Source organism: Colius striatus, chromosome 20, assembly GCF_028858725.1.
Source record: "Colius striatus isolate bColStr4 chromosome 20, bColStr4.1.hap1, whole genome shotgun sequence".
In the NCBI taxonomy this organism is placed as follows: Eukaryota; Metazoa; Chordata; class Aves; order Coliiformes; family Coliidae; genus Colius; species Colius striatus.
The window spans coordinates 8,608,216-8,632,083 of NC_084778.1; the positions used below are offsets into that span (position 1 = coordinate 8,608,216).

The 23,868-nt window shown below is 62.4% G+C and overlaps 1 protein-coding gene across 1 annotated transcript; it reads left to right on the plus strand.

The window, feature by feature from the left end:
• The first annotated feature begins 775 nt into the window (after positions 1–775).
• Positions 776–23,736, plus strand: ELN (elastin). The gene is made up of 35 exons (XM_062012584.1): positions 776–919; positions 7,021–7,071; positions 7,491–7,517; positions 7,679–7,711; positions 9,715–9,759; positions 10,271–10,363; positions 10,704–10,763; positions 10,877–10,942; positions 11,023–11,070; positions 12,060–12,131; positions 12,352–12,378; positions 12,587–12,658; positions 15,464–15,490; positions 15,864–15,932; positions 16,219–16,263; positions 16,375–16,458; positions 16,538–16,597; positions 17,435–17,509; positions 17,602–17,652; positions 19,044–19,235; positions 19,321–19,380; positions 19,507–19,701; positions 19,801–19,860; positions 20,336–20,500; positions 20,711–20,764; positions 20,961–21,119; positions 21,290–21,337; positions 21,742–21,783; positions 22,008–22,067; positions 22,475–22,516; positions 22,627–22,653; positions 22,922–22,963; positions 23,115–23,144; positions 23,264–23,314; positions 23,432–23,736. Exons 1-35 carry the CDS (start codon positions 838–840, stop codon positions 23,479–23,481), a joined length of 2,364 nt encoding a protein of 787 aa, XP_061868568.1. The 5' UTR covers positions 776–837; the 3' UTR covers positions 23,482–23,736.
• Positions 23,737–23,868: the final 132 nt, after the last annotated feature.

Consider the following 23,868-nt stretch of genomic DNA (forward strand, 5'->3'; position numbering starts at 1 on the left):
ACCCCAGCCCAGCCGCAAGAACGCCAGCCCCGGCCCCCGGCTCTGCGGGTGGCCCGGGACCGAGGCGGCCGTCACTAGCCCGGGCCGGGCTGGTCGCTGCGTGTCCCCAGGACACCCCGGGGCCGGGGTTCGGCTGCCGGGGCCACGCAGGGATTTTTCCCGCAGAGTGGCCGGTTTCAGGACGCCCCGCGCTCGCCATCTAACGGCCACTGCCGGGGGGTCCGGCCCCGCCGCGGCCAGCCCGCTGCATCCCCGACACCCCCATCCCTTTGCCCAGCCCGTCGCCGCCAGCCCCTCCGCCCTCGCCTTTCCCCCTCCCCGCCACTGCCCGATGCCACCCGGGACCGAGACCCCGCCGGAGCCACCCGGGACCGAGACTCCCACCCGGGCCAGGACCCTCCCCCGGTGCCCGCCGGGGACGGGGTGGATGCAGCCCACTCCCCCCGCCTCCCCTCGCCCCCATCCCCCTGGGCTGCCCGGGCAGCTCCCCCCTCCCCATCGTTTTTGGCAGGCGCGTGCGGGTTGGAGGGAGCAGCGAGGGAGCGGGACTGGAAAAAACAAAAAAACACATTAAAAAAAAAAGAGAAAGAAAAAAAAGAGAAAGGGAAAAAAAAAAACCCACCCACCCCAAACCCAACCAACCCAATCGGCTGGAGACACTCGTGTGTGTTTGCCCTTTCCTCATGACGTAGCGTCCTGCGCCTCTCCCCCCCTTCTCCCGCTCCTTTTCCCCTCCCTCCCCCCCCGCCCCTTCCCCTCGCATCCTTGGAAGCAACAATTAAGCAGCTCTGGGATAAAACGCTCCGCCTGCGGGAGCACGGGGCATTGCTTCAAGAGATGGCAAGGCAGGCAGCTGCACCCCTCCTCCCCGGAGTCCTCCTCCTCCTCTTCGCCATCCTCCCGGCTTCTCGGCAAGGAGGTAAGGAAAGAAAAGGCTCTTTCCCCTTAGCGCCTGGCTCCGGCTCTCGGGGACCTCCACGGGGTCCGGGGCTCGGCTGCTGCCCGCCGCAGCCTCCCGGGCAGCCTCCCGCCAGCCGCCGAGCAGGGACGGGCAGCCCCCTGCCCTGCCTTGGGCACGCTCCCGGGGGGCTCTATGCGCCCAGCCTGGCGGGTGCCGGGTGCCAGGCCCGGGCAGGGTGGGATGTCACCGGGGGTGGTGGCACAGGGCGCTCTGGACATGGCACCGCAGCACCAGGCACTTGTCAGGGGAGGCTGTGAGGGGCTGCGTCCTGGCCAGGGCTCGGGGCCCCGAGAGGCTCGGTGACACCAGAGGCTCGGGGACGTGCAGACAGGGCAGCCAAGGGTGGCCACCGAGCTCCCACGGGGCTTACAAGTGTGAGGGGCTGGAGGAGCTGGTGCCTATTGCCCACCCCCCGTGTGAGCTGGAGGGGCAGTCGGGGGATTCGGGGTGTGCATCCCGCAGTCGGTGTGTGTGAGCTGCTGTGCAGCGTGTGGCCACGGGGCTGGTGCAGCTGCAGAGCAGCTCGACTCGCCCGAACCGCAGGCTCTGGGTGTCAGGGGCCACCCCTGCGCCGTCCTCCCTGTGTCATCGGCGTCAGGTCCCTCTGACAGTCACGGCTGGCCGGCCGGGCAGGGACAGGGGCTGGGTGACACATCTCCCCCTCAGCACAGGCACAAGCAGTGAAGCCCCGGGGGTGGCAGACAGGCAGCAGTGGGTGTGTGCCAGGGTGCCACAGTGCCACGGTGCCACATGCTGAAGCCGGCACAGCAGGTGCTGCCCATCGAACAGCTCGTGGCTCGTGGTCTGGCTGTGAGCACAACATAGAGGCGAGGAGAGAAGCTCTGGGCATAGGTTTGTAGCCCATTGCAATAGCCAAACTGGGCAAAGGGCTGTGAGGTGGGGATGGTGTGATGAGGAGTGGGAGAGCTGCCTCCGGAGAGCCCAGCAGTGCTCAGCCTGTGCTGTGCCACCCAGAGCGTGCAGTGGGCAGACACCATCGGCCATGGGGCTGGTGGCAGAGCTGTCACATGAGGCTTCTTGGCCACAGAGGACTGGGGACCAGAGTAGAGGAGCAGGCAGGATCCTGTGAGCAGGAGGCAGCAGTAGCAGGGCTGTGTGTGGCATCAGGCAGCTGCAGGCTGGGCCAGTCTTTGCCTGGGACAGAGAGAGCCCTCAGGGCTGTGCAGGCAGCATCTCCCTCTTCCAGTGCCCAGCAACTCCATCTTCCAGTGCCCTGCAGCTCCCTCTTCCAGTGCCCAGCAGCTCCTTGGTGTGGCGGGTTCCTGGGACCCCCAACCACAGCTTGCTCTGTCCCTGGCTGTGCAGGCAGTGTGACCCCGGAGTGGTGCCAAGCTAAGCTGAAGCCAAGCTGCTGCCTGATCCTGAGTAGCTACAGCTCAGGGTTAAGGTACTTGGATGTAGCTCAGTCCTGGGCACTCTCCAGCTGTGGCAGTGATGCTCAGTGCTGGCTTGGTGAACCACAGAGGCTTTGCTCCCCAGCTCTGAAGCAGCAGCCAGCTGGGACAGGATTTTGTCTCCTGGGTGACATCCTGTGGCAGTTTCTGAACAGTTTGGGGCTGCTGGTCTCACTCCAGTCCCTGGCTCCATCTCCAGAGGTACTGCTGGTTTGGGAAGCAGCTCATAAGCAAGGTGGCCCTGGCTCTGGAGATGGCCCCAGTGCTGATGGGGACACTGGAGAATGCATCCCTGGTGTGCTGCTTGGCACTGTGCAGGCTCAGCCATGCTCCTTGCCTTGCCAGCCTGTGGGGACACAGCTGGGAAAGAGGCACAACCAATGCCACAGTGTGGGGAGGATGCTGGGCTGCTGCAGGGTGCACCCAAACTGGAGATGACTCTGGGCAGCATCCTCCAGCACCTGCTGCCACTGTAGTTCTAAACCAGCCTGGCAGAAAAGAGACCCTTGAGACATCCTCAAGGGAAAAAAGAGGGGAGCTCCCTTACACACAGGGAATGTCCCCTCAGAGCAGGACCAGGGGCGCTGGCAGTACTCCCAGCATCAGCTCTCACTTCTCTGCACCCCGGGAACATTGAGCTAGGTGCCTTAGGACATGCATGGCCAGATCCAGGCTGCTGCCTGGTGGAAGCTGCTGTGTTTTTCTGAGAGGTGCCAAGTGCAGTGTGTCCTGCATTTGGAGCACGGCATCTGTCCCTCGGTGCTTCCATCCCTTCTCATGATGGGGCACAGGGGATGTTCCAGGAGCAACACCCCTTGGGAGACAAGCAGGACCCTAGGAGGTCCTAGGCCTGCAGGCTTTGTGAGTGTAGGGGGTGGGTGCAGAAAGGCTGGCAATGGGTGTTCTGGCATCACAGCCTGGGCACCATGGAGACCCTCTGAGGGCACCCAGAGTTGCCCAGCTGCCCCAGGGCCAGTAGTGCTGGCTATGGGGCTGGGATGGCATCACCCCTTCCCAGCTGGGAACCTCCCCAAACAGCAGTCTGAGCAGTTTAGGGCTGCTCCTTCCTCCAGACAACTTGCAGGGTGCAGTTTGTCAGGCAGCACCCAGAGATGAAAGCTGAAGCCTGGGAGGGGGCTGGAGAAGAGCCAGGCTCTCCACAGCAGCCCCCCCACGGCCCTGCTTCCCCTGGAGCTGCTACTAGCGAGTTCAGGCCGGGATGCAGCCCAGCTTCCAAGTTGCTTGGAGACTGCATGTTTCCAAAACCAATTCTCCCAAGAAAAAAAAAGCAAACAGCAGCATGAGGGAAGAAGGGAAATATCTGGTGTGGTTTCATGCTGAGGCTCCTCCGGGAGCGGTCGCCCACAGGGGCAGGGGGGCAGCGGGGAAGGAGCCTTGGCAGCCCGTCAGGGTGTGAGCTCGTGTCCTGCTGTGGGTTCTGCAGCTCAGTCTTGGTCTTGAAAGCTGTCAAATAGAGAAAACATCTGTATTTCTGGTTTGTAAGGGAAGCTGTGAGCAGTGGTGCAGGTAGAAATGGTGCAGATGATACTAACAGTGGCCAAGTTGAAATACCACAAGGAATGGAAGAGTGGGGAGAGTGCAAGTAGTGGCCTGTAGCACAAAGCCGTGGAAGAAAAAAGTCAGTTTCTGTAAACAAAGCTCCACAGCAGATCCTGAGCACTTCCAGTGGCCAAACCCCATCACAGCTGGAGCTGGGGCTGCCAGGTGGGTGCAAATTCTCTTGCCCCTGGCTTGAGAAGACAGCCCCTGGGATGGGTGCTGGGGGCCCAGCCCCATGTTCTGCAGGCTTACAGCCAGCCCTGGCCCAGCAGACAGGCTGGGAGACAGGAGATACCTCCCTTCCCAGGGTCCTGACAGCCCAGGGGCAGGGGCAGCACAGAGCTCCCTCGGTGCTGGGAGGGTGGTGACTCAGTTTCCCTTTCCCTGATATGCCAAGAGAAGCCAGAAGCAGGATGGAGAAGCCAGAGGGGCACACTGGGGAGCAGGAGACTATGGGCTGGGGAAAGACAGGGCTGTGGAAGGATGGAGACTGGCCAGAGAGCTTTTGGCACAGCCCAGGGTGGCCTCGGGGAGCCCATGGTGTGGCTGGTACTGGGTGTGAGCTGCTGGCAACAGTTGGCATGGCTGATGAGGGGGACTGGGGATGGTGGATGAATTGGCTGCTCAAGGCTGCTCCTTGAGAGACGAGGGGATCAGAGAGCCATGTGCCTCTGGCAGTGCCCACACCAGGGAGCAGACCCTGAGCTGGGCTACAGGCACTGCCTCCCCCCTGGGACAAGCTCAGTGCCAAGGCAGCTTGTAAAAGAGCTTAAAGAGAAGAGCAGAGCTGTCCATGTTTGACAGCAGAGCTGCTCAGGGAGAGTGGCAAGGGGGCAGCAGCCGCCTGCAACGCTCCTGAGCAAAAGCCTCTGCTCCCCAAAGCCGCCTGGCATCCCCACCCTGGCCATCCCGGCTCTGGCCAGGGCTTGCTGACCCCTTCTGCCTCCTGATGTGGCATGGAGAGGGCTGATAAACCAGCACATCCACTGAAATCCTCCAAAAGGTGCAGAGCTGCCACGAGGCACTGGGGTGAACACGGTGTCTTGGTGCTGGGAGGGTGTTTGGGGAATGCCCGGGGTGGGGGCAGTGACAGTGGCATGCAGTGGCACCTCCCTGCCAGGGTCTGCAGTGCCCAGGAAGGTGACAATAATGAAGGGCTGAGTGTGTGGTAGCTGTGGCTGCAGGCAGGTGCCACTTGGACTTCTCTAGGGTCCCCAGCCATGATGCACAGGGGGTGGTCCGTGGGCACGGGGGGCCGTGGGCAGACCCCGCTCCGGGGCGGCGGGGGCAGGATGGGGGCGGGACGGGCGCTGCGTGGAGTCCTTTCGGAAACAGACAAGCTGTTGGGATTTGTTTTTGCAAGCTGGGGGCGGCGGCATGTACCGGGAAGAGGAGCAGCTCCGCGAGCCGCTGGCCGGCAGCCGGGCCGTGCCGTGCCGTGCCGGGCCAGAGGGGCGAGCAGGCACCGAGCGGGCACCGAGCTCCGGCGCACAGCACCTGCTCCAGGGCCACACTCGAGCCCTGGGAGGGGGCTGCTGTGGATGCCCCTCTCCGGGGGCCGTGTGACGGGCCCTGGCACGGGCTGTGGGTGTGCGTCCCGGGCGGCTGGCACACGCGTGTCCCGGCACACGGGGTTGCATCCCGGCACCCGGGCGCTGCGCTGGGTCCGTGCCAGGTGCCCGGAGTGCCGGGGACACCCTGGTCTCTGCCACGTTGCAGCTGTTGAGGTGAAGTGGGGGGCTCTGGGGTACAGTGAGGGGGGGGATCCCCAGGGTTTGCACCGTGTCTGAGGTAGAGAAGGGATGTGCAGCACGAGCTGCTTGTGGCATGGCAGCTCTGGCACCTGCCTGCGCTGGCTGCCCTGTCCTGCCCCTGGCACTGGGCTCTGCTGTGGTGCTGCCAGAGCTGTGCCACTGCATGCAGCCAGCTCCTGGGGGTGCTGGCTTCCCTCTTTCCTGACTGGGATGTGGAGGAGACCGCTGCAGCCCCAGAGCAGGACAGCAGGTCCTCAGAGCCCAGCTGTGGCACCATCTATCCTGAGCTCCATCACCCCTGCCCAGAGCAGTGGGGAGCACTGAGTGCCCCTTGCCACAGCGGTGCTGACCACTCCAGCCCTGCTCTGGCCTCTGGCAACCCCCTGATCCTCCTGCCAGCCTCACTGCAAGGCCTGCCAGCCATCCTGCAAATCCCACTGCAAGCCCCTGGTGCCAAAAGACATGCTCCAGCCACAAGTGGAAACGCAGAGTATCCTGCTGCACTGCAGCCTCCTCGTGCTGCTCACCCACCCCATCCACAGCCCTGATGGAGCAGGGGCAACCCCCAGGAGACAAATGCCTGGTGTGCTGCAGGAGACAGACCTTTGCCAGAGTCCAAACCAGCCCAAAAGCCTTGCTGTGGTGGCTGAGCATGACCTCTGAGCCTGAGCTGCAGCTGCCTTGGAAGGTGACGGGACCTGGGCACTCATCTCAGCTTTGCAGAGATAGGCAGAGGGATGCAGGCAGGACTCAGCACTGTCCTCCCATCCAACTGTCCTCTCATCCTCCCAGTCCTACTGAGGAGGCAGGCAGGGCAAGGCACGGCAGGGCTGGCAGCATGGCCATGGGGCAAACACATGCTTAGGCTTAAATGGGGCCAGCATGGGCTGTGGGGATGAACTGGAGCACCCTCCCCACCCCTGGCATGACCAATGCTAGGACCCATCCCCCCAGAGCCATGTGAAGCTGGAGGTGATGGGAACAGCAGTGGCTGTGCCATGGGATGGGTTTTGGGAAGCAGAGCTGGACATCAGCCAGCCCCACTCTGTGCCAGCCCCACATCCCTCCCTCCCTTGCAGGACCAAGCCCTGCAGACACATCCACTGAGCTCTCCCTGGCTCCCACCTCAGCCCCCTCCAAGCCCTGTCACTGCTGCCTCATTGGTGAACCTGAGATGTGCAAGGAAAGGCAGGGACCTCTCCTTGAGTCCTCACCCTGGGGCTTGCATCCCACTCCAACCATAGGGAACAGCTCCCTGCCCCAAGAGGAGCCCCCTACACCAACCCCTGGATCCCTGAGGGGATTTGAAGGAGAGTCTCTTCTCTTGCAGGGGTCCCTGGTGCTATCCCAGGAGGAGTCCCAGGAGCAGGCTTTTTCCCAGGTAAGGGGGTCCAGGCAGGGGGGGTGGTGCTTGCAAGGAAGGGTCAGGTGCCTGGGGGTCCCCAGGTGCCTCTGAGCCAGAATGGAGAGCTTGGGACCTGCCAGCCAGGATCAGGGGACATTGAGACACCCTGCCTGGCTGCTCAGTGCTGGGTGGCTGCCTCAGTGCCAGCCCCATGGCATGGGATGTAGCCCAGGATACTGGCACCTACACCCTGCCCAGCCCTGGCCATGGGAAGTGCTCAGAGCTCACAGTCTGTCCCCAGTGTTCCAGCCAAAAGCTTGGGGACATACTTGGGGGGATATCTCATCCCCTTGCACCCTTGAGACTCCCTCTGCCTCTCCATGGACCCTGGAGAGCCTGTTGTGGGTGAGTGATGCTCACAGGGATGGATGCTAAGGCTCTGTTATTGCTTTCAGGTGCTGGAGTTGGAGGTTTGGGAGCAGGTGAGTGCTGGGATGGGGAGGGGGCAGCACCCCCAGCAGAGCTGCCTTGTGAGGTGCAAGGGGTCTGTTGCAAGACTGGCTCAGTCCTGCACAATGTCCCCTCCTCAGGGGATGCTCAGGGCAAGAACAGCTCTGACCCCTCTCCACTCACCCTCCTCTAGGACTTGGTGCTGGAGCAAAACCTCTCAAAGCAGGTAAGAGGCCTTTCCTTGTTTCTCTTGCCATCTCTGTCTATACCAGTGGCACCTGTTGCCCTCATGTTTCCCCCACATGGCCAGGCACTGGCTGTCCCCAGCACCCCCATGGCCATGCAGGCTGCCACAGACCCCGCTGAGCCTCCAGCACCCCAGGGGAGCCTTCCTCCCTCCTCCCTTCCTACCCTCCCCCTCCAGCCCCCACAAACTGCCCTTGGTGTGCTCACTGCCTGCAAACCCACCCCAGAGCTCCTCAGGAGGGTGCAAAGCTGGGTGCTGCTGGCTGGGAGCTGGTGCCTGTGGGAAGCTGCCAGCACCTCTGCCTGCCTCCTGCAGCTTGTTTGGCCTAGAAATGAGGGGTGAGTGAGCAGGGGCATCACGGGGAGAGAGATGAGACTCTGACAGGGTCATTGCTGGGAGGTGCTGAAGCAGCAGGGACCGAAAGTGTAGGGGCAGATCTGGTGTTGATGGATAGTGCCAGCGCTTGTGGTGGCCCCGGGAGAGATGCTCCATGGGGCCTTCACTCCCAGCTGGCCCGTGTGTGTGTGTGTGTGTGTTGTGTTTGTGTGGTGTAGGGGTGTGTGTTGTGTTTGTGTGGTGTTGGGGTGTGTGTTGTGTGTGTGTTGTGCTTGTGTGTTGCGGGGGGAGGTGTGTGTGTGGTGTGTATGTGTGTGTTGGGGGGGGGGCGTGTGTTTTGTGTGTGTGTCTGTATGTGTAGGGTGTGTGGGGGGTGTGTATGTGTTGTGTGTGTATGTGGGGTGTGTGTGTGGGGTGTGTATGTGTTTGTGTGTCTCTGTGTGGGTGTGGTGTGTGTATGTTGTGTGTATGTGGTGTGGGGGGGAGTGTGTGTGTATGTGGGGTGTGTGTGTATGTGGTGTGTGTCTGTGTATGTGTTGTGGGGGGGGTGTGTGTCTGTGTGTATGTGGTGTGTGTGTGTTGTGTGTGTATGTGTGGTGTGGGAAGCAGTGTGTGTGTATGTGGTGTGTGTGTATGTTGTGTGTATGTGGGGGGTGTGTATGTTGTGTGTGTGTATGTGTGGTGTGGGGGGCAGTGTGTGTGTATGTGGTGTGTGTTTATGTTGTGTGTGTTGTGTGTGTGTCCCTGTGTGTGTGGTGTGGTGTGTGTTTATGTGGGGGGTGTGTATGTTGTGTGTATGTGTGGTGTGGGGGGCAGTGTGTGTGTATGTGGTGTGTGTCTGTGTGTGTGTTGTGTGTGGAGGGGTGTGTCTGTGTGTGTGTGTGGTGTCTGTGTGTATGTTGTGTGTATGTTGTGTGTGTGTATGTGTGGTGTGGGGGGCAGTGTGTGTGTATGTGTGGTGTGGGGGGCAGTGTGTGTCTATGTGGTGTGTGTCTGTGTGTGTGTGTTGTGTGTGGAGGGGTGTGTCTGTGTGTGTGATGTGGGGGGTGTGTGTGATGTGGGGGGTGTGTATGTGTTTGTGTATCTGTGTGTGTGTGTGTGCCCCAGGGCAGGGGCTCATCACCCCCCAGCCCCCTGCGCCGCCCAGCAGCGCCAGGCCGAGGCCAGGGCCAGCAACCTCCATGTACTCGGCTTTCAGCTTGTGGAAAGAACAACAAGGCCCTTTCTTTTGGCATAATTAAAACCAAACGCGCCGCGCCGCGAAGGCCCAGCCGAGGGCCCGGCCGAGCCCAGCCAAGGCCCAGCCGAGCCCAGCCGCCTCCGGAGCCGCTCCCGCCCCCAGCCAAAGGCACTGGAATTTGCGCCTGGAGGGAGCAAAGGCTGATTAGCCCCAGATGTTGGGAGGCAGCGGCTGGCCGGAGCCAGGGGGACTCATTCCTCAGCCATAAACATCTCGGCTCGTCCCCTTGCGGCCTGGCAGGGCGTGTGTGGGGGTGGGGGCAGTGGAGGCAGGACAGCATGAGGGATGTGGATGGCAAGTTGGGCACCTGTCCCCATGCCTGGCCCAGAGCACGCTCCTGTCCCGTGGGGATGCTGCAAGCAGGGTGCTCCTGCCCAACCCCACCTCACCCCGCTTCTCTTCCCAGGGGTCGGAGGCCTCGGGGGACTCGGCCCGCTTGGCCTGCAGCCAGGTGAGCACAGGCCACTGGCCACCCCTCTCTGAGCCATGTCCCCAGAGATTCACCTTGGGGACAGCACTGTCTTGTCCCCATCGGCTACTCTGCCTGGAGAGTCCCAGCTGGGTGCCCTTCCCAAACCTGAGGCGCTGGCAGCCACCAACGAGCAGCCCTGTGGTCCCCTAATATCTGCCATGGCTGGGTGACTCTAAGCAGGGAGAGGGGAGGTGGGACTGGGGTCCCCATGGGGTCTGCAGCAGAGACTGGCATTCTGACAGGGACCCCTGCGTGTGCAGCAGTGGGTGACAGCACAGGGTGCCCTGGGGGTGTTGCTGGGGAGCACGTGGGTGGGTGCAGGTATAGGGAGAGGCAGGAGAAGCTGGAGCAGGACAAGGCAGCGCTTGCTACTCCCCACCTTGCCCAGCCTCATGCCAGCCCTGGCACCGCTGCAGCACTCCCTGGCAGCCAGCACATCTTCCTGCCAGTTGCAATGTGGGGCTGCTCAGCTGGGTTGTTCTCCCCACAGGTGCTGCAGGTCTCTTCCCTGGAGCTGCTTATCCTGGTGGTGTGTTCCCCGGCGCCGCCTCTGCCGCCGCACTCAAAGCTGCCGCGAAGGCTGGTGAGAGCCGGGGCTGTCTGGTGCCAGGGTGCTTTCCCCCATGGAGCTGGGGGGCTGCAAGTGGGAGATGCTGCTCTTCTAGGGATCCTTGACAGTTTGGGGGGACCCTGGCATGTCCTGGAGTGCTGGGAAAGGGGCATTGCCCAAACTCAGAGTGCACTGAGCTACCCAGTCCTTGTGCTTGGGTCTTGGGGACCCATCCCTGGTATTGTCTCAGGGTGCCCCCTTTTATCCCCAAGAGCCTTCCTGAGCTTTGTCTCTTCCTTTGGTGTCACTTTGGCCACTCTGTAGCCCAGCAGTGGCATTCACACTGGTACTTTGCTCTTCCCAATGCCCCCAGGTGCTGGCATCGGCGGCATAGGTGGAGTTGGTGGTCCTGGTGGCCTTGGGGTCGCCCCAGGTAAGAAATACCCTCATCCCAAGCATATCCAAGGCCAGGGCAGACTTGTCCCCATGCCTGCCAGGGTGGGCAGGGGCCAGTGCCCGAGCCTCAGGGGGTCTTGCTGCCTGCAGGTGTGGTGGTACCAGGTGGGGTGCAGCCTGGGGTTGGCGCAGCAGCCAAACCCCCCAAAGTGCCAGGTAGGTGCAGAGCCCCGCAGCCAGGGCCGGGCTGGGCTGGCTCTGACCGGGTGCTCATCCCTGTGTCTCTCTCCTGGCAGGTGCTGGCATCCCTGGAGCGTTCCCGGGTGGCGTGCTCCCTGGCGCAGGTGAGCTGGGGCTGTTCCCCCCCTGACCTCTGAGGGGTTCCCCACACACCCCCAGTCTGTGGCCAGCTGGGCATTATGGCTCTCCACTGCCCAGGCAGGCAGAGCAGCCCTGTGCTGCCTCCTGCTCAGTCCCTGCCTGCAGTTTTCAACCCTTTCACTGGGGCTGAAGTGACCTTTTCACTGTGCCAAAGGCAGAGGGACCTGGCGTCTGCAGGGGTCCCATGCCAAGCTCCACAGGAGCGGGCGGCATTGGCAGCAGGAGAGGGCCTGGCACAGAGCACGCTGGGGCTGGTGTGCCCAGCCAAAGGCGCCGTGGGAAGGAGGGGGAGGAGGTGGGAGGAGGAGAGGAATTCCTCACTGCAAAGTAATTTGGGGGAGGAAAACTTGTGAAAACAAGATGTTTCAAGGCTGTCAGAGAAGTGTGTTGCTGCTCAGGAATGCCTTTTCCATGTCTGGAAACGTGTGAGTTATAATGAAAGACATTTGTAAAAGAGGAAAAAAAACCCAACCTAAACCAAAACAAACCCAAAAATACCCTAAACACAAAGAGCCAGTGCAAGGCCTGCAAGGGCAAAGTGCTGCCTGTCACCCCTGGAGGGTCTGGGCTCAGCAGCAAGGACCCCCCATCACACTCCCCAAAGAGCCCCAGCTTGCACAAAGCTGCTGGGCATCACTGGGTCTTGGCCATGCCACAGCATGGGCTGGTACCTTGCTGTCATGAGTGGCACCCACTCGTGGGTGCCATGTACTGTGCAGCCCCACAAGTCAGAGGCAGCCCCAGGGCTGGAGCAAACCCTTCCCTGACAGCTGTGCCCCGGGGTGAGGGGAGGCTGGCACAGGAGGGGTCTCAGCAAGCCCTTGGGGATGAGGATACCCTGTCTCAGGGTATGAGGGTTAGTGCTGAGCCAGGAATGGGTGCTGGGCACAGGGGTCTTGGGTGCCAGCAACACCTCACCATGCTCACCAGGCCCCTCGGGTCTCTGCTGCAGGTGCCCGCTTCCCTGGTGTAGGGGTGCTGCCAGGAGTGCCCACTGGTGCTGGAGTCAAGCCCAAAGGCCCAGGTAGGTCCTGGCAACACCAGGGTGTAGGGCAGGTCCCGAGCTGCCTCTTGCTCTGCCCTCATTGCCATCCTGCTGGGGCTGGCTGCAGCCCATCCTTCAGGGTTGCAGCCCCACAGGGCACGTGGGCAAGCAGAGCCAGCCTAGGCTGTGCCCATGTGCTGTCCTGGGCCATCAGGACCAGCCTGGGGGCTCACGCAGGTGTCTTTGTATTTCTGCCTAGGAGCAGGAGCCTTCGCAGGAATCCCTGGTGAGTGTGCTGTCTCTCTTGCTCATCCTTCTCTTCCTTCCCAAGCCTGTTCATCACAGCCACGGCCTTCCCATGCCAGGAGATGCCTCAGGGCTTCCCAAGCCACCCACTCTCCTCTCCCGGGGTGCCCCGGGGCACTCCCCTCCCGCAAGGACCGGTGGCAGCCTGGGCGCGGGCTCCAGGTGAGAGTCTGCTGTTGGCTTTGCAGGACTGGGAGGTTTTGGAGGTCAGCAGCCCGGTGTCCCTCTGGGGTATCCCATCAAAGCTCCTAAGCTCCCAGGTAAGCTGCCACAGCCGATGGGGCTAGGGGTGGAGGACCCCCAGCAGTGCCAGGAGAAGGACCCACCATTGCCCAGGGCTGAGCCGCGGTGCCCCCGGGTCCCCCGGACCTGGCAGTGCCGGTGCTGGCCCTGGGACAGCAGGACAGAGAGCAGGGCACTGGGCAGGGGAGCCCCACAGCAGCCCTGCCTCTCACAGCCCCGTGGGCAGCAGTCTGGGTACTGCTGCTGGTCTTGCCCCAGCCCACGAGGATGATGCTGAGCCTCTCTCTGGCTGTTCCAAGCTAGGAAGGAGCATGTTCTAGGGACATACTTTGGGCCAGGCCAGCTGAGGCTGTTCCTGACGGCTCCTCCTGGCACAAGGCACAGCCCTTGCAGGGACTGTCTGCCTTCTGTGGCTCCTGGGTTTGTGCCCAGGTGAGTTTCTGGGCATTCACCTGGCACACATGTCTTGGCTTAAGGACCTGTAGCAAAGGCCACCAACAGCAGGAGGGTGGTGGGGATGGAGCCCTATGCAGGTCTCTCTCCCACTCAGACAGGGGAGCCTGGAGATGCTCAGCCCCTCCTTTCCCAGGCTGGGCTGCTCTAGGAACCCCCATCTGCCAGCCCTGTGCCCATCACCAGCCATACCCATGAGGGTACAGGGACAGGCCAGGCAGGGCCAGGCAGCCATTGCCAGGTGCTGTGCCCTCCAAGGGCCATGCTGCCATCTCACCAGTCCCAAGAGCATCCCCAAGGAAGAGGAGGAGGGGGAGGGCAGCCAGATCTGGGCAGGGACCCACATCCTGGGGATGTTGGGACATTATCCTACTCCCTGAAACAAGTTGCAGCAGGCAGGAGAGGCTTGTCAGGGGGCAGACCACCCCCAGGGTGCAGGTCTCACCCCACATGGGCACAGCCCCAGCTGCTACCTGGCACCACCAGCAGTAAAAAACGCTTGTCCCGCTCTGGCTTCCTGCCACAGGGGCAGTTCCACTCAGGGCCAGCAGACACCATCCTGCCTCCTGGACACAGCCCAGTCCCTGACAGCCTTTCATGGAATGCTGTGCCTGGCTCTAGCCCTCAGCAGCCCTGCCACTGGCCCTTGGCCTGGGCAGACACTGCTGCCAGCTGCCCCACTTGTGGGGAGCCCCTGTGAAATGAATCAGGGCAGGACACCCATGTGCTTGGCCAGGGAGCCTCATCAGTGCATCACCCCTCTGGTGGTTGCTGGTGTCCTTGGCTGTGGTTGCAGGTGCTGGGTGCTGCCTGGCACCCTGGTGCTTCCCAGGGCACGGGGGGTGCTGGTTTGTCACCTCTGAGGGCTGGGGCTGGCAGTGTGGGGACACACTGGGCTGCCCATCGCAGCTCTGGCATCGATGCTGCAGATGGAGCTGGGGGCTGCCACGCATCCCCACGTTCTCTGTGCCATGTCCCAGCTGCAGTAGATCCAGGATGAGAGGGGATGAGGAGACAGCAGGGAAAATAACATCTACCATGGAAAGTCTCCTTGTTTGGGTGTTTTGCTCCAAACACCCCAGCCCAATGCTGTCTCTGCTCAGAAGGTGGCCCTGGGGCCACCCTGCTCACCCAGTGCCATGGGGATGGGGACTGCTTCCAGAGCCTGGCCACGCTGGGGTGGCATTGGTCTGTGCAAAGCCCTTTCCATGACAGCTGATGTACCCACTGGCCTTGAGCCCTGGCAGTGCTGGTGGCATCCCTGTGCCAGCAGGGGCTGCTCTTGTATACATCTGGGGGTAGTGGGGAGCTGGGGCTGGCAAATCCCTGGGAGACCCAAGGGCTTGGACTCTTGATCCCTGAGGTCACCTCCATGTGTGTCACCCAGTGAGAGACTCATCCACAGCTTTGGGGTGAGCAAAGTGCTGATGAAGTGCCCTGGGATGGGCAGGGGTCTTTCCAAGGTGGGAGATGCTTGGCATGGCTTGTGATCGCAATAGCTTGGGAAGCCTCCACCTTGCAGCAGTACCACAGTGCTGTGGGACATGATGGAACAGCCTGGCAAAGGGAAATCTGTTCCCCACACGCTGCCTGCCAGGAGGGGATGGTATTCCACAGCCATGGACACACTTTGCCATGAGCAATGTCATCCTGGCTGCAGGCAGCCACCTCCCCGCCCAAAGCCAGTCTGGTGGAGGGGCTTGGCGTGTGAGGCACCTTGCACCCTACACACTGCTTGTGGTGTCCCCACTGGGGATGTGGCAGCACATCACCCTTCCTCAGGCCACCACCAGCAGCAGTGGCAGCCACGCACGGGCCCCACAGAGCCACAGGCATCCCCATGCTGCACCGGGCCTTGGGACCCCGCTCTTTCACAAGGAGACATTTCCCTGGCTGTGATGTTCCCTCTCCTTATCCCTCCCCCCTCCCTTTGTGCCGACTTCCTAACGAGGTCACGCTCCAGCAGAGGCTCCCAGGCCCTGGTTCCAATGCAAACCTTTCCCTGGAGCGGCCGTGGCGCAGCGGCTGGGTACAGCTCTTGCCGCGGGGCTCCCGGGGGACCCCCAGCCACAGCGGGGTCACAGGAGGCTCCTGCAAAGCCAACTGCAGGCACCACAGCCCTCAGTGCAGGGCTGAGACACAATGGCTCTTTCTGGAGCTGCTGCTGCCAAGGTGGTAGAGAAAAGCATCTCCTGGCCCAGCTCTGTCACAGGGGGCTGTATCCTGGAGCATTTCCTGTCCCGATGGAAGGAGCCCCAAGGGCTGGTGCCGTGCAGCTGGCTGGCAGAGAGGGGCTATGCCACGGGGCAGAGGGGGCCTGGCCAGCAGCAGCCAGGTGCTAACCCCCCTTCCCCTTCTCTCCTCTGCAGGTGGCTATGGATTGCCCTACAGCACTGGTAAGCTGCCCCATGGCGAGTGCTCGTAGCCCTCTGTCTGCGGTCATAGCTCCTCGTGGCTCTGTCAGCTGCTGCTGTGGACTCACACCACTGACCCCCAGGGCAGTGTGAGGGGCATCCTGCTCTCAGGATGAGGTGTTCCCTCAAGGAGACCCGTGCCTTTCCCTGCCATGATGCCTGTGGATCCAGCTGGGAGCAACCCCAGCTCCAGGCAGGGATGTCTGAACTGGCATCTCAACTGGCAGGAACTGGCTCTTGCATTCCAGCTCCCATTCCTGGATGTCTAGGGGAGAAGTCCTTTAGTCTCTCTGCTTTGTCCCCCTTCCTGGGACCAGCACCTGACCTGGCTTTGCCTTTCTGTTTGTGTCTGCAGGCTTTGGGCCTGGTGGGATTGGAGCTGGCCTCGGGGTCGGAGGGAAGGCCGGGTACCCCACTGGCACAGGTACACTCCCTTCAGCCTTGGGGAGGGGGGACTGGCATGGGCATGGTGGGGGACTGGGCACCTCAGCCACTTTGCCAGTGATGACAGCGTTTTGGGCCCTGCCCAGTGGTCTGTTGACCTCAGGGTGGCAATGCCACCCCAGGGAGAGCCCAGATGGGTGCATCACCTCCTAAAGTGAGCAATGCAGATGCTGCCAGGAGGGCTCAGGCCCCAGGTCCCTGTGGGATGGGGGAGCTGAGGTGGGAATAGTCTTGGGACCTCAATGGCTGCCCACGTCCTTCCCCAGGAGTTGGAGCACAGGCAGCAGCAGCGAAAGCAGCAGCTAAATATGGTGAGTTGCCCTCCGTGGGCACATCCATCACCCAGCTCCCTGTCTCCCAGCTGGGAGGATGCTGGCTGTGTCCCGGCACCACCAAGCTCAGGGTCCCCTCTCCCCTCCCAGGAGCTGGTGTCCTGCCTGGGGCTGGTGCCATCCCAGGAGTCGGTGGAGTGGTGCCCGGCGTCGGTGTTGTCCCAGGAGCCGGAGGTGAGGCGATGGGCTGGACCCTGGGGCAGGGGGCTGGTTCCCTTGCCCTCCCCAGCTCTGACTCTCTCTGTGCCAGCAGTTGGTGGTCCGGCAGCGGCAGCGGCGGCGGCGAAGGCAGCGGCGAAGGCGGGAGCTTTCGGTGAGTTGCTGCTGGCTCAGGCACCCGTGTGCCGGTGACAGGGGTTGGGAGGCTTCCCCGCTTGCTCCAGCACCCTCTGCCTCATCTCCTGGTGCTCTCCCAGCCCCAGAGCCCTGCCCTGGCCGCTTGCTGGAGCTTGGGGAGAGGTGTAGCCACTCTGATAAGCCCACAGCTCCTGCAGGCGGAAGGTAGTAAGGTGAGAAACCTCTGCCAGGGCTGCAGAGGGGCTTCGTGCCCTTGGGATCACCTTCCAGCAGCCTGGCAGAGAGCTGAGCTTGGGTGTAGCAAAGCCTGATTTACAAAGAGCAGCTTTTTGGGCAGTGGCTGGAGGGCTGGCCAGCCACCTGGCACACAGTAGCCTGGCATGGGGCAGGAGCTCCCTATCACATGTGGCTTCTCTGATAGAGATGTGGTTTTGCTGCGCCAGGCCCCAGTGGGGTGTCTGGGCAGGAGCTGTCTGTAACAAGCCATCATCTGCTGGCGGGGGGACGTGCTCAGTGAGGCAGAGCTGGTGCCCACTGCTCCCCTCGCTGGCTCCAGTGGGAGAAAAACAAGTAGCAAACAACAGCTCACTGGAGCAGCCAGAGGAAAGACATCAGCCCCAGGGATTTACAGCCACAGCCCTGGGGCACCTCGGGGTTCCCCAAGCTCCTGGGTGGCTGGGTGGGCTCCAGATCACTGGGTTGGGTATAGAGAGCTGGGAATCCCAACCCTGGACACATCCCAAGTCCCCTGAACAGCCGGTTTGGGAGGTGTGGGGAGCCCACCCCAAAGCCCCAGAGCCTGCTGTGACACGAGGTGTTCTGGGGGGGATCTGACTGCTCTGTTTCCCTCCAGGTGCTGGGGCAGTGCCCGGCGTTGGCGGCATCCCCGGCCTGGTGCCCGGCGTTGGTGGTGTCCCCGGGGTAGCAGGTGACTGTTCCTTGGAGCTCTGTCCCCACTGCCTGGCTCTGCATGGTGTGTGGGGACTGGGGGCTGAGGGTCCCTTTCTCCCTTGTCCCCAGGAGTCGGGACGCCGGCGGCGGCAGCAGCAGCAGCAAAGGCAGCTAAGTACGGTACGTGCTGCGTGGCACAAAGAGCTCCCTGGCAGCTCCCAAGGGCTCTGCCCACCCTCTCCACTCATGCACTCAGTGTTCCAGGCAGGCAGGTCTCTCCTGGGATCACTCCTGAGGGCTCAGCACAGGGAAGCAGCCAGGGATGGGATGTGCCCACCCCAGCTCCCAGCTGCTGCATCGGGCTTGGCCTCAGCCCTAGGGCAGGAGCTTCTCCCTCTGCAGGGTCTCTGCAGGCTGCTTCCTGGAGGTCAACAGATGAGACCAAACTCATGGGTTTGGACCTTGTCTGAATTCTTGGGTTTTGTACCAAATCCATTTCTCCAGCAGCAGACCCGGTGCAGGGTCTGATTCTCACAGGCTCAGCCTCAATGTCTGGGTGAGCAGAGATCCCTGGCTGGAGGACCCCTGCCCAGGGTCACCACCTTCCAAACACCTGGTGGGACCCAGCAAGTGCATCCAACTTGGTCCAGCAGGATGGAGGTGCCTAGCAGGCATAACCCACTCCAGTGAGGAGGAGCCCAGAGGGGACAAGCAGTAAGGAAGCTGGGAGCCTGGGCACAGAGAGGAGGCAGAACTGGCCCTGAGGCTCCATAAAGGGCTGGGGGATCCATGTGCTGCTCCAAAAGGCAGTGTCAGAAGTTACATGGCCAGGCTCCAGGACCTTCTCCTGCACCATCACTGGAGAGCCCTGGAAGTCCCCTGGGAGCAGCCATGCTTGATAGAAGCTTTCCTTTGAGGGCTAAACCATTACTGGCCATTTCTTCCATTTCTCTTCTGCATCACGTAGAAAAAAAGAAATCCCACCACATGCCCAGGGAAGGATGGGATTTAGGGAGGAATTTGGCAGTGAGAGGTTAATGGAGGTGTGCTCTCTGCTGAGGTGCCAGGTACCTGCCAAGCAGGGGACTATGAGGAAAACCTCTCTGGCACTCAGTCCTTCCAGAAGTGACCTGATGCTCGTTCCTGTGGCACTAATGAGTCCCAGCAGGTCAAGTTTGTCACTGCTCTGGGCAGCTTCCCAGTCTGGCCAATGCCCAGGGCACCCAGCCCTTCCAGGCAGTTGCTGGGAGCCAGCAGACACTTCTCCTTCATGGCTGCATGGCTTGATGTCCCATAGTAAGGACCATCTGGAATCCCCTGTGACGATGAGGATCCTCACAGTCCCCTGTGCTGATGACTTCCCAGCCTCTCCTTTACAACAACAGATTTGCCATCCTCACTGAGGCCTCTTGAGAGACGTGGGACCCTTGTATCCCCATACTCCTCTCTCACAGGAGATGGTGGGGTGCTCTCCCCCCACAGCACAACGACAAGAGCACACCTACAATGAGGTCCCAACTGTCAACTGCTGCTGCAATGAGACCTAATTTCTCTCCTCTTGTTGCCTGCAGGAGCTGGTGTTGGTGTTCCTGGCATTGGAGGTGTCCCCGGTGTCCCTGCTGTCCCCGGTGTCCCTGCTGTCCCCGGAGTGCCTGGGGTTCCTGGCGTGGCTGGGGTTCCTGGCGTGGCTGGAGTTCCTGGCGTGGCTGGAGTTCCTGGCGTGGCTGGAGTTCCTGGCGTGGCTGGGGTTCCTGGTGTTGGAGGTGAGCAGATGGGCTGGCACAAGCCAATGGGGTGGTGCTGGCCTCGTCAGTCCCCTGGCTCTGAGTGTCCCTTCTGTGCCCACAGTGGGTGTTCCAGGAGCTGCAGCGGCTGCAGCAAAGGCCGCAGCGAAAGCGGCAGCATATGGTGAGTCACCATCATCCCTTCACAGGGAGGGACGGGGATCCCCTAGCACTGGGGATGGTGGGGAGCTCAGCAGGACCCCTGCCTACAGAGCCAGTCTGCTCAGCCACATCCTGAACCTCTCTGCAGGAGCAGGGCGTGTGCCCGGTGTCGGCGTGCCCGGTGTCGGTGTGCCAGGAGTCGGTGTTCCCGGTGTCGGTGTTCCCGGAGTTGGTGTTCCCGGTGTTGGTGTCCCTGGAGTTGGTGTCCCTGGAGTTGGTGTCCCTGGAGTTGGTGTGCCTGGTGTTGGTGTGCCTGGTGTTGGTGTTCCTGGTCTAGTGCCAGGTGAGATGGTGCCTACAGGATGCCCGGAATGTCCCCAGGGCGCCGGCTGAGGTGCTGGTGTGGCCGGTCACTGCCCCTCACACTCTGCCTCTCCCCCAGGAGTCGGTGTTCCAGCACCTGCTGCTGCTGCCAAGGCAGCTGCCAAAGCAGCTAAGTATGGTGAGTGGGAGCTTGCTGGGGTCATCCCTCCTTTTCTACCTCCTGCTGCCCCCACCCCTGGCTGCTGCCCTCATCAGGGCTGGGGCCTGGCCCTAAACAGGGTCCCTGTGGGTTGGGGTAGGGATGAGCTCTCTGCAGGGCTGTATGTGGGATGAGGTTCTAGCTGGGTCAAGGAGTGCTCTCCAGAGCTGGTCTGCTCATAGGGTTCTAGGTTCTCCATCCTTACACCTTCTCATACATCAGTCCATCCACTCTCCCTTCACTCACCCATCCACACAGACCATTAGCTAGCCAGCCACATCAGTATCTACTTGTTCACTCACCTGTCCATCCATCCATCCATCCATCATCCATCCATCCATCATCCACCCATCCATCCATCCATCCACCCCAGCCTGATGTGCCTTTTCAGCCAGCTCCTCCCATCACCTCTCTTCCTGAGATGAAGCCCCAGTCCTTCCCTCTCTGCTTGCAGGTGCAGGTGGCCTTGCTCCCGGCGTGGGTGGCCTTGCTCCCGGCGTGGGTGGCCTTGCTCCCGGCGTGGGTGGCCTGGCTCCCGGTGTAGGTGGCCTTGCTCCAGGTGTAGGTGGCCTTGCTCCCGGAGTGGGTGGCCTGGCCCCGGGTGTTGGAGGTGTCCCAGGTGAGCAGGAGGAAGGCGGGTGGTGGTGGCAGCCCGGCTGGTGTGGGGGCGGGTCTGGGGCAGGACAAGCATGAGCTGGACCTCGATGGTCTCCCTCGACTCATGGCCGTGCCTTGGGGAACAGACAAGGAGGGAGGGCCGGGCTGTGCCCAGCATTGCTGGAGCAGATCTCCTCAGGGACCACGATCCCCCTCTTGCTGTCTCTGTCAGGGGTCGGCGCTCCGGCCGCAGCAGCGAAGGCAGCAGCCAAGGCAGCCAAATTCGGTGAGTTGGCCGGAGAAGCCGGTGGCTCAGGGCCTGGCCCACGGCAGGGGCTCCCCACAGGCCCTGGCACGGCATGCACTGGCGCAGGGGGAACTGGGGAGGCTGTGGGGGTGGGCACCCCAGGCTGGGCACATCACCCCAGGGCAGGGTGGGATCACAGGGATTCCCCACGCTGCCTCACCCGCTCTGCCCGCAGGCGCGGGGGTCGGAGGGGTGCCCGGCGCGGTGCCCGGCGCGGTGCCTGGTGCGGTGCCCGGTATTGCCGGAGTGCCAGGAGTGACGCCCGGTGTTGGTGGTGTGCCTGGGCTGGTGCCAGGCGTGGGAGTGCCCGGGACTGGCATCCTCCCTGGTGCAGGTATGTGCTTCATCACTCCCCCTCAAGGATCCTCTGTGGGGACAGCAGTGCCCACGGCTGCCAAAAGGCACTGAGCCACGTGGAGCGGTGGCAGGGGAGTGCAGGTGGGATGGTGGCACATGGCTGAAGGGGTGACCATTCTAACCACAGTGTCCTCCTTTGCTTTGCAGGCATCCCCCAAGTAGGGGTGCAGCCTGGTGCTAAACCTCCCAAATTTGGTATGTATTCCTGATATCCTGCCCCAGGTCCAGCTTGGACCATCCAGAGGCCACCCTTCTCATGAGGCCATCAGGGTGTTGGGCTCGCTTCATGTCCCCTCCATGCACCCTGGTGCTTTGGCAGAGGCTGGCCCACGTGTGGGAGGTGGCACACTGTCACCCGTGGGTGCAAAGTGCCACCCATACCCCCTTCCCTGAACCTGCTGGGGACATTTCTGTCCATATGTGCATTGCCTGCAGCAATGTGTCATGCAAGGGGTGAGACCTCTCCAGGTCCTTTTGCTCTGGGTGCTGTGAGATGGGTTCCAGGGACACCCTAGTGAGTTCAGCACTGGCTGGGGGTGCCCTGATCTGGGGGTGCCAGACTATGGGGGACACAGGGATTAATGATCTTTCTTTGGCAGGTGTTCCCGGGGCTGGAGTCCCAGGGGTTGGTGGCATCCCAGGTAGGTGCTGGCAGGAGCCAAGCCCAGGAAGTATGGCTGTGCAGGCAGAGGGATGCTCCCTCAGTGGGATGGGAGCAGAGGGATGCTCCCTCAGTGGGATGGGGGCAGAGGGATGCTCACCCAGGGCATGGGACCGTGGGGCTGCTGAGGAAGGACAGGCACTCGTGGGGCTGGGTCAGAAGTGAATCAGCCCTGCTGGCGCTTACCTGGGGTCTCTCTCATAGGTGGCCTTGGAGTTGGTGGCCTTGGAATCGGTGGCCTTGGAGCTGGTGGGCTCGGTGCTGGTGAGTGATGCTGGTCCTTGTCACCAGGGCTACCCAGGGCTGGGGTGCAGGGAGCAGAGCAGCAGCAGCACGCTGGTAGTGCCAAAAGGAAAGGGGATGTCTGGGATGCAGGGTCACTCTGTCCCCTCCTTGTCCCATGATGAGGTCCCACCTTACACTGTCACTGTGTCCTGTGCCCTGTCTTGTGTCCCTGCCCTGCTCCTGAGGTGTGATCAGAAAGGAAAGCCATTGCTGAGCAAGTACCAAGGGCTGTAGCACCAGCATTGCCCACTCCATGGGGACAGGGATTGGTACTGTATCATATCCCCAATGTGTGGAGATGCAGGTCCCTGCCTGGGGACCCTCTGGGCTCATAGCAGGGTCTGACAGCCCTGGGGAGGCTGCACTGACACCCCTCTCTGACACAGGCATCTTGTATCCAGGAGCTGCTGGGAAACCTCCCAAGCCAGGTAAGGAACAGGGGTCATTCCAGGTGGGGGGATGGAGGAGTGACCCCCATCTCTGTCCCTATCCCTGTCCCCACGCCCCCTGCCCTCACCAGCGCTCTCCTATCCTGCAGGTTTTGGTGTTGGGGGGCTGCAGCCAGGTGAGTGCTGTGCTTTGGGGCTGGGCTGTGAGCATGTCCCCTACCCTGTCAGGCTCATCCCCACTTGCTGTCCTCACCCTGCTGCCATCCCCTGCTGGGCACCATCCAGGAAAGCACCCTGACAACCATCCATGGCAGGGACAGGGGCTCTGGCTGAGGCTCCTGTGCCTGTGGTGAGCAAGGGGTGCCCAGCCAGGGTGTCCCCAGCCAGGCAGAGGTGGGTGGCACTGCTGTCACGGGCTGTCACCTCCCGTTGCTTTTTCCCCAGGAGCTGGAGTTCCCGGCTTTGGTGTGTCACCAATATTTCCAGGTACAAAGCTCAGCACTTTGGCACAAAGCTGGGGCACAGAGACAGGGCCAGGCCTGAGGAGGGACCCAGGGGGCTGCCCGGGCGCTTGGCTGGGGGACACAGGGCAATGAGGGGTGTCTGGTGGGTGCTGAGGGCTTTGCTCTCCTTGCAGGTGGGGCTGCCGGCCAGCTGGGATTCGGTGGTGAGTGTCCATCCTCCGAACAGCACATTCTGGGGATGGGGGGGGTGCACATCACCCCTGTGTTCAGTGGCTGAGTGGGGCGGGGGTCCCGCTCACCCCGCTCTGCCTTCCTCCCGCAGGGAAACCCCCCAAGACCTACGGAGGAGCCCTCGGCGCCCTGGGTTTTAGAGGTGAGCCCCCCAGCGCCGGTGGGGCCGGCTCCTGCAGCCCCTGCGCTTGTGCCAGGCAGCAGGCCGGGGCCGCGCGGCTCGGGGGCGCAGGGGGCTCACGCTGTGCATCCCCTGCAGGCGGCGTGGGCTGCGCACAAGGGAAGTACTGCGGGAGGAAGCGGAAGTAACTCCCGCCGTCACCGATGACCTCATGAACTTTGGTGCTACTGCATGGGCCAGAATGTAAATCCCGAGCAAAGCTGAGACCCTCCCCGGCCCCGCGTGCCCAGGAACGACCCGTGCCCCCCTCCCCGGCCCCTCCGACCCGTCAGGGAGTGCGGAATAAACTGCGGGGAGCAGCCGTCCCCCTTGGTGCTATCGCTCCCTGCGGGATTTGGGGGGCGGGGGGGGTGTCACCTCCCTCCCAGCTCCAGAGCTGACCTCGCGGCGGGGGGGAGGGCACGAGGGGCACCCCGCATTGGGCGGGGAGAGGGGAGGGGGTCCCGACGGTGGGGGCAGCACGGGGGGGCATGTCTCTGTGGGCCCGGGGTCCAGCCCCTCCCCGGCCCTCGCAC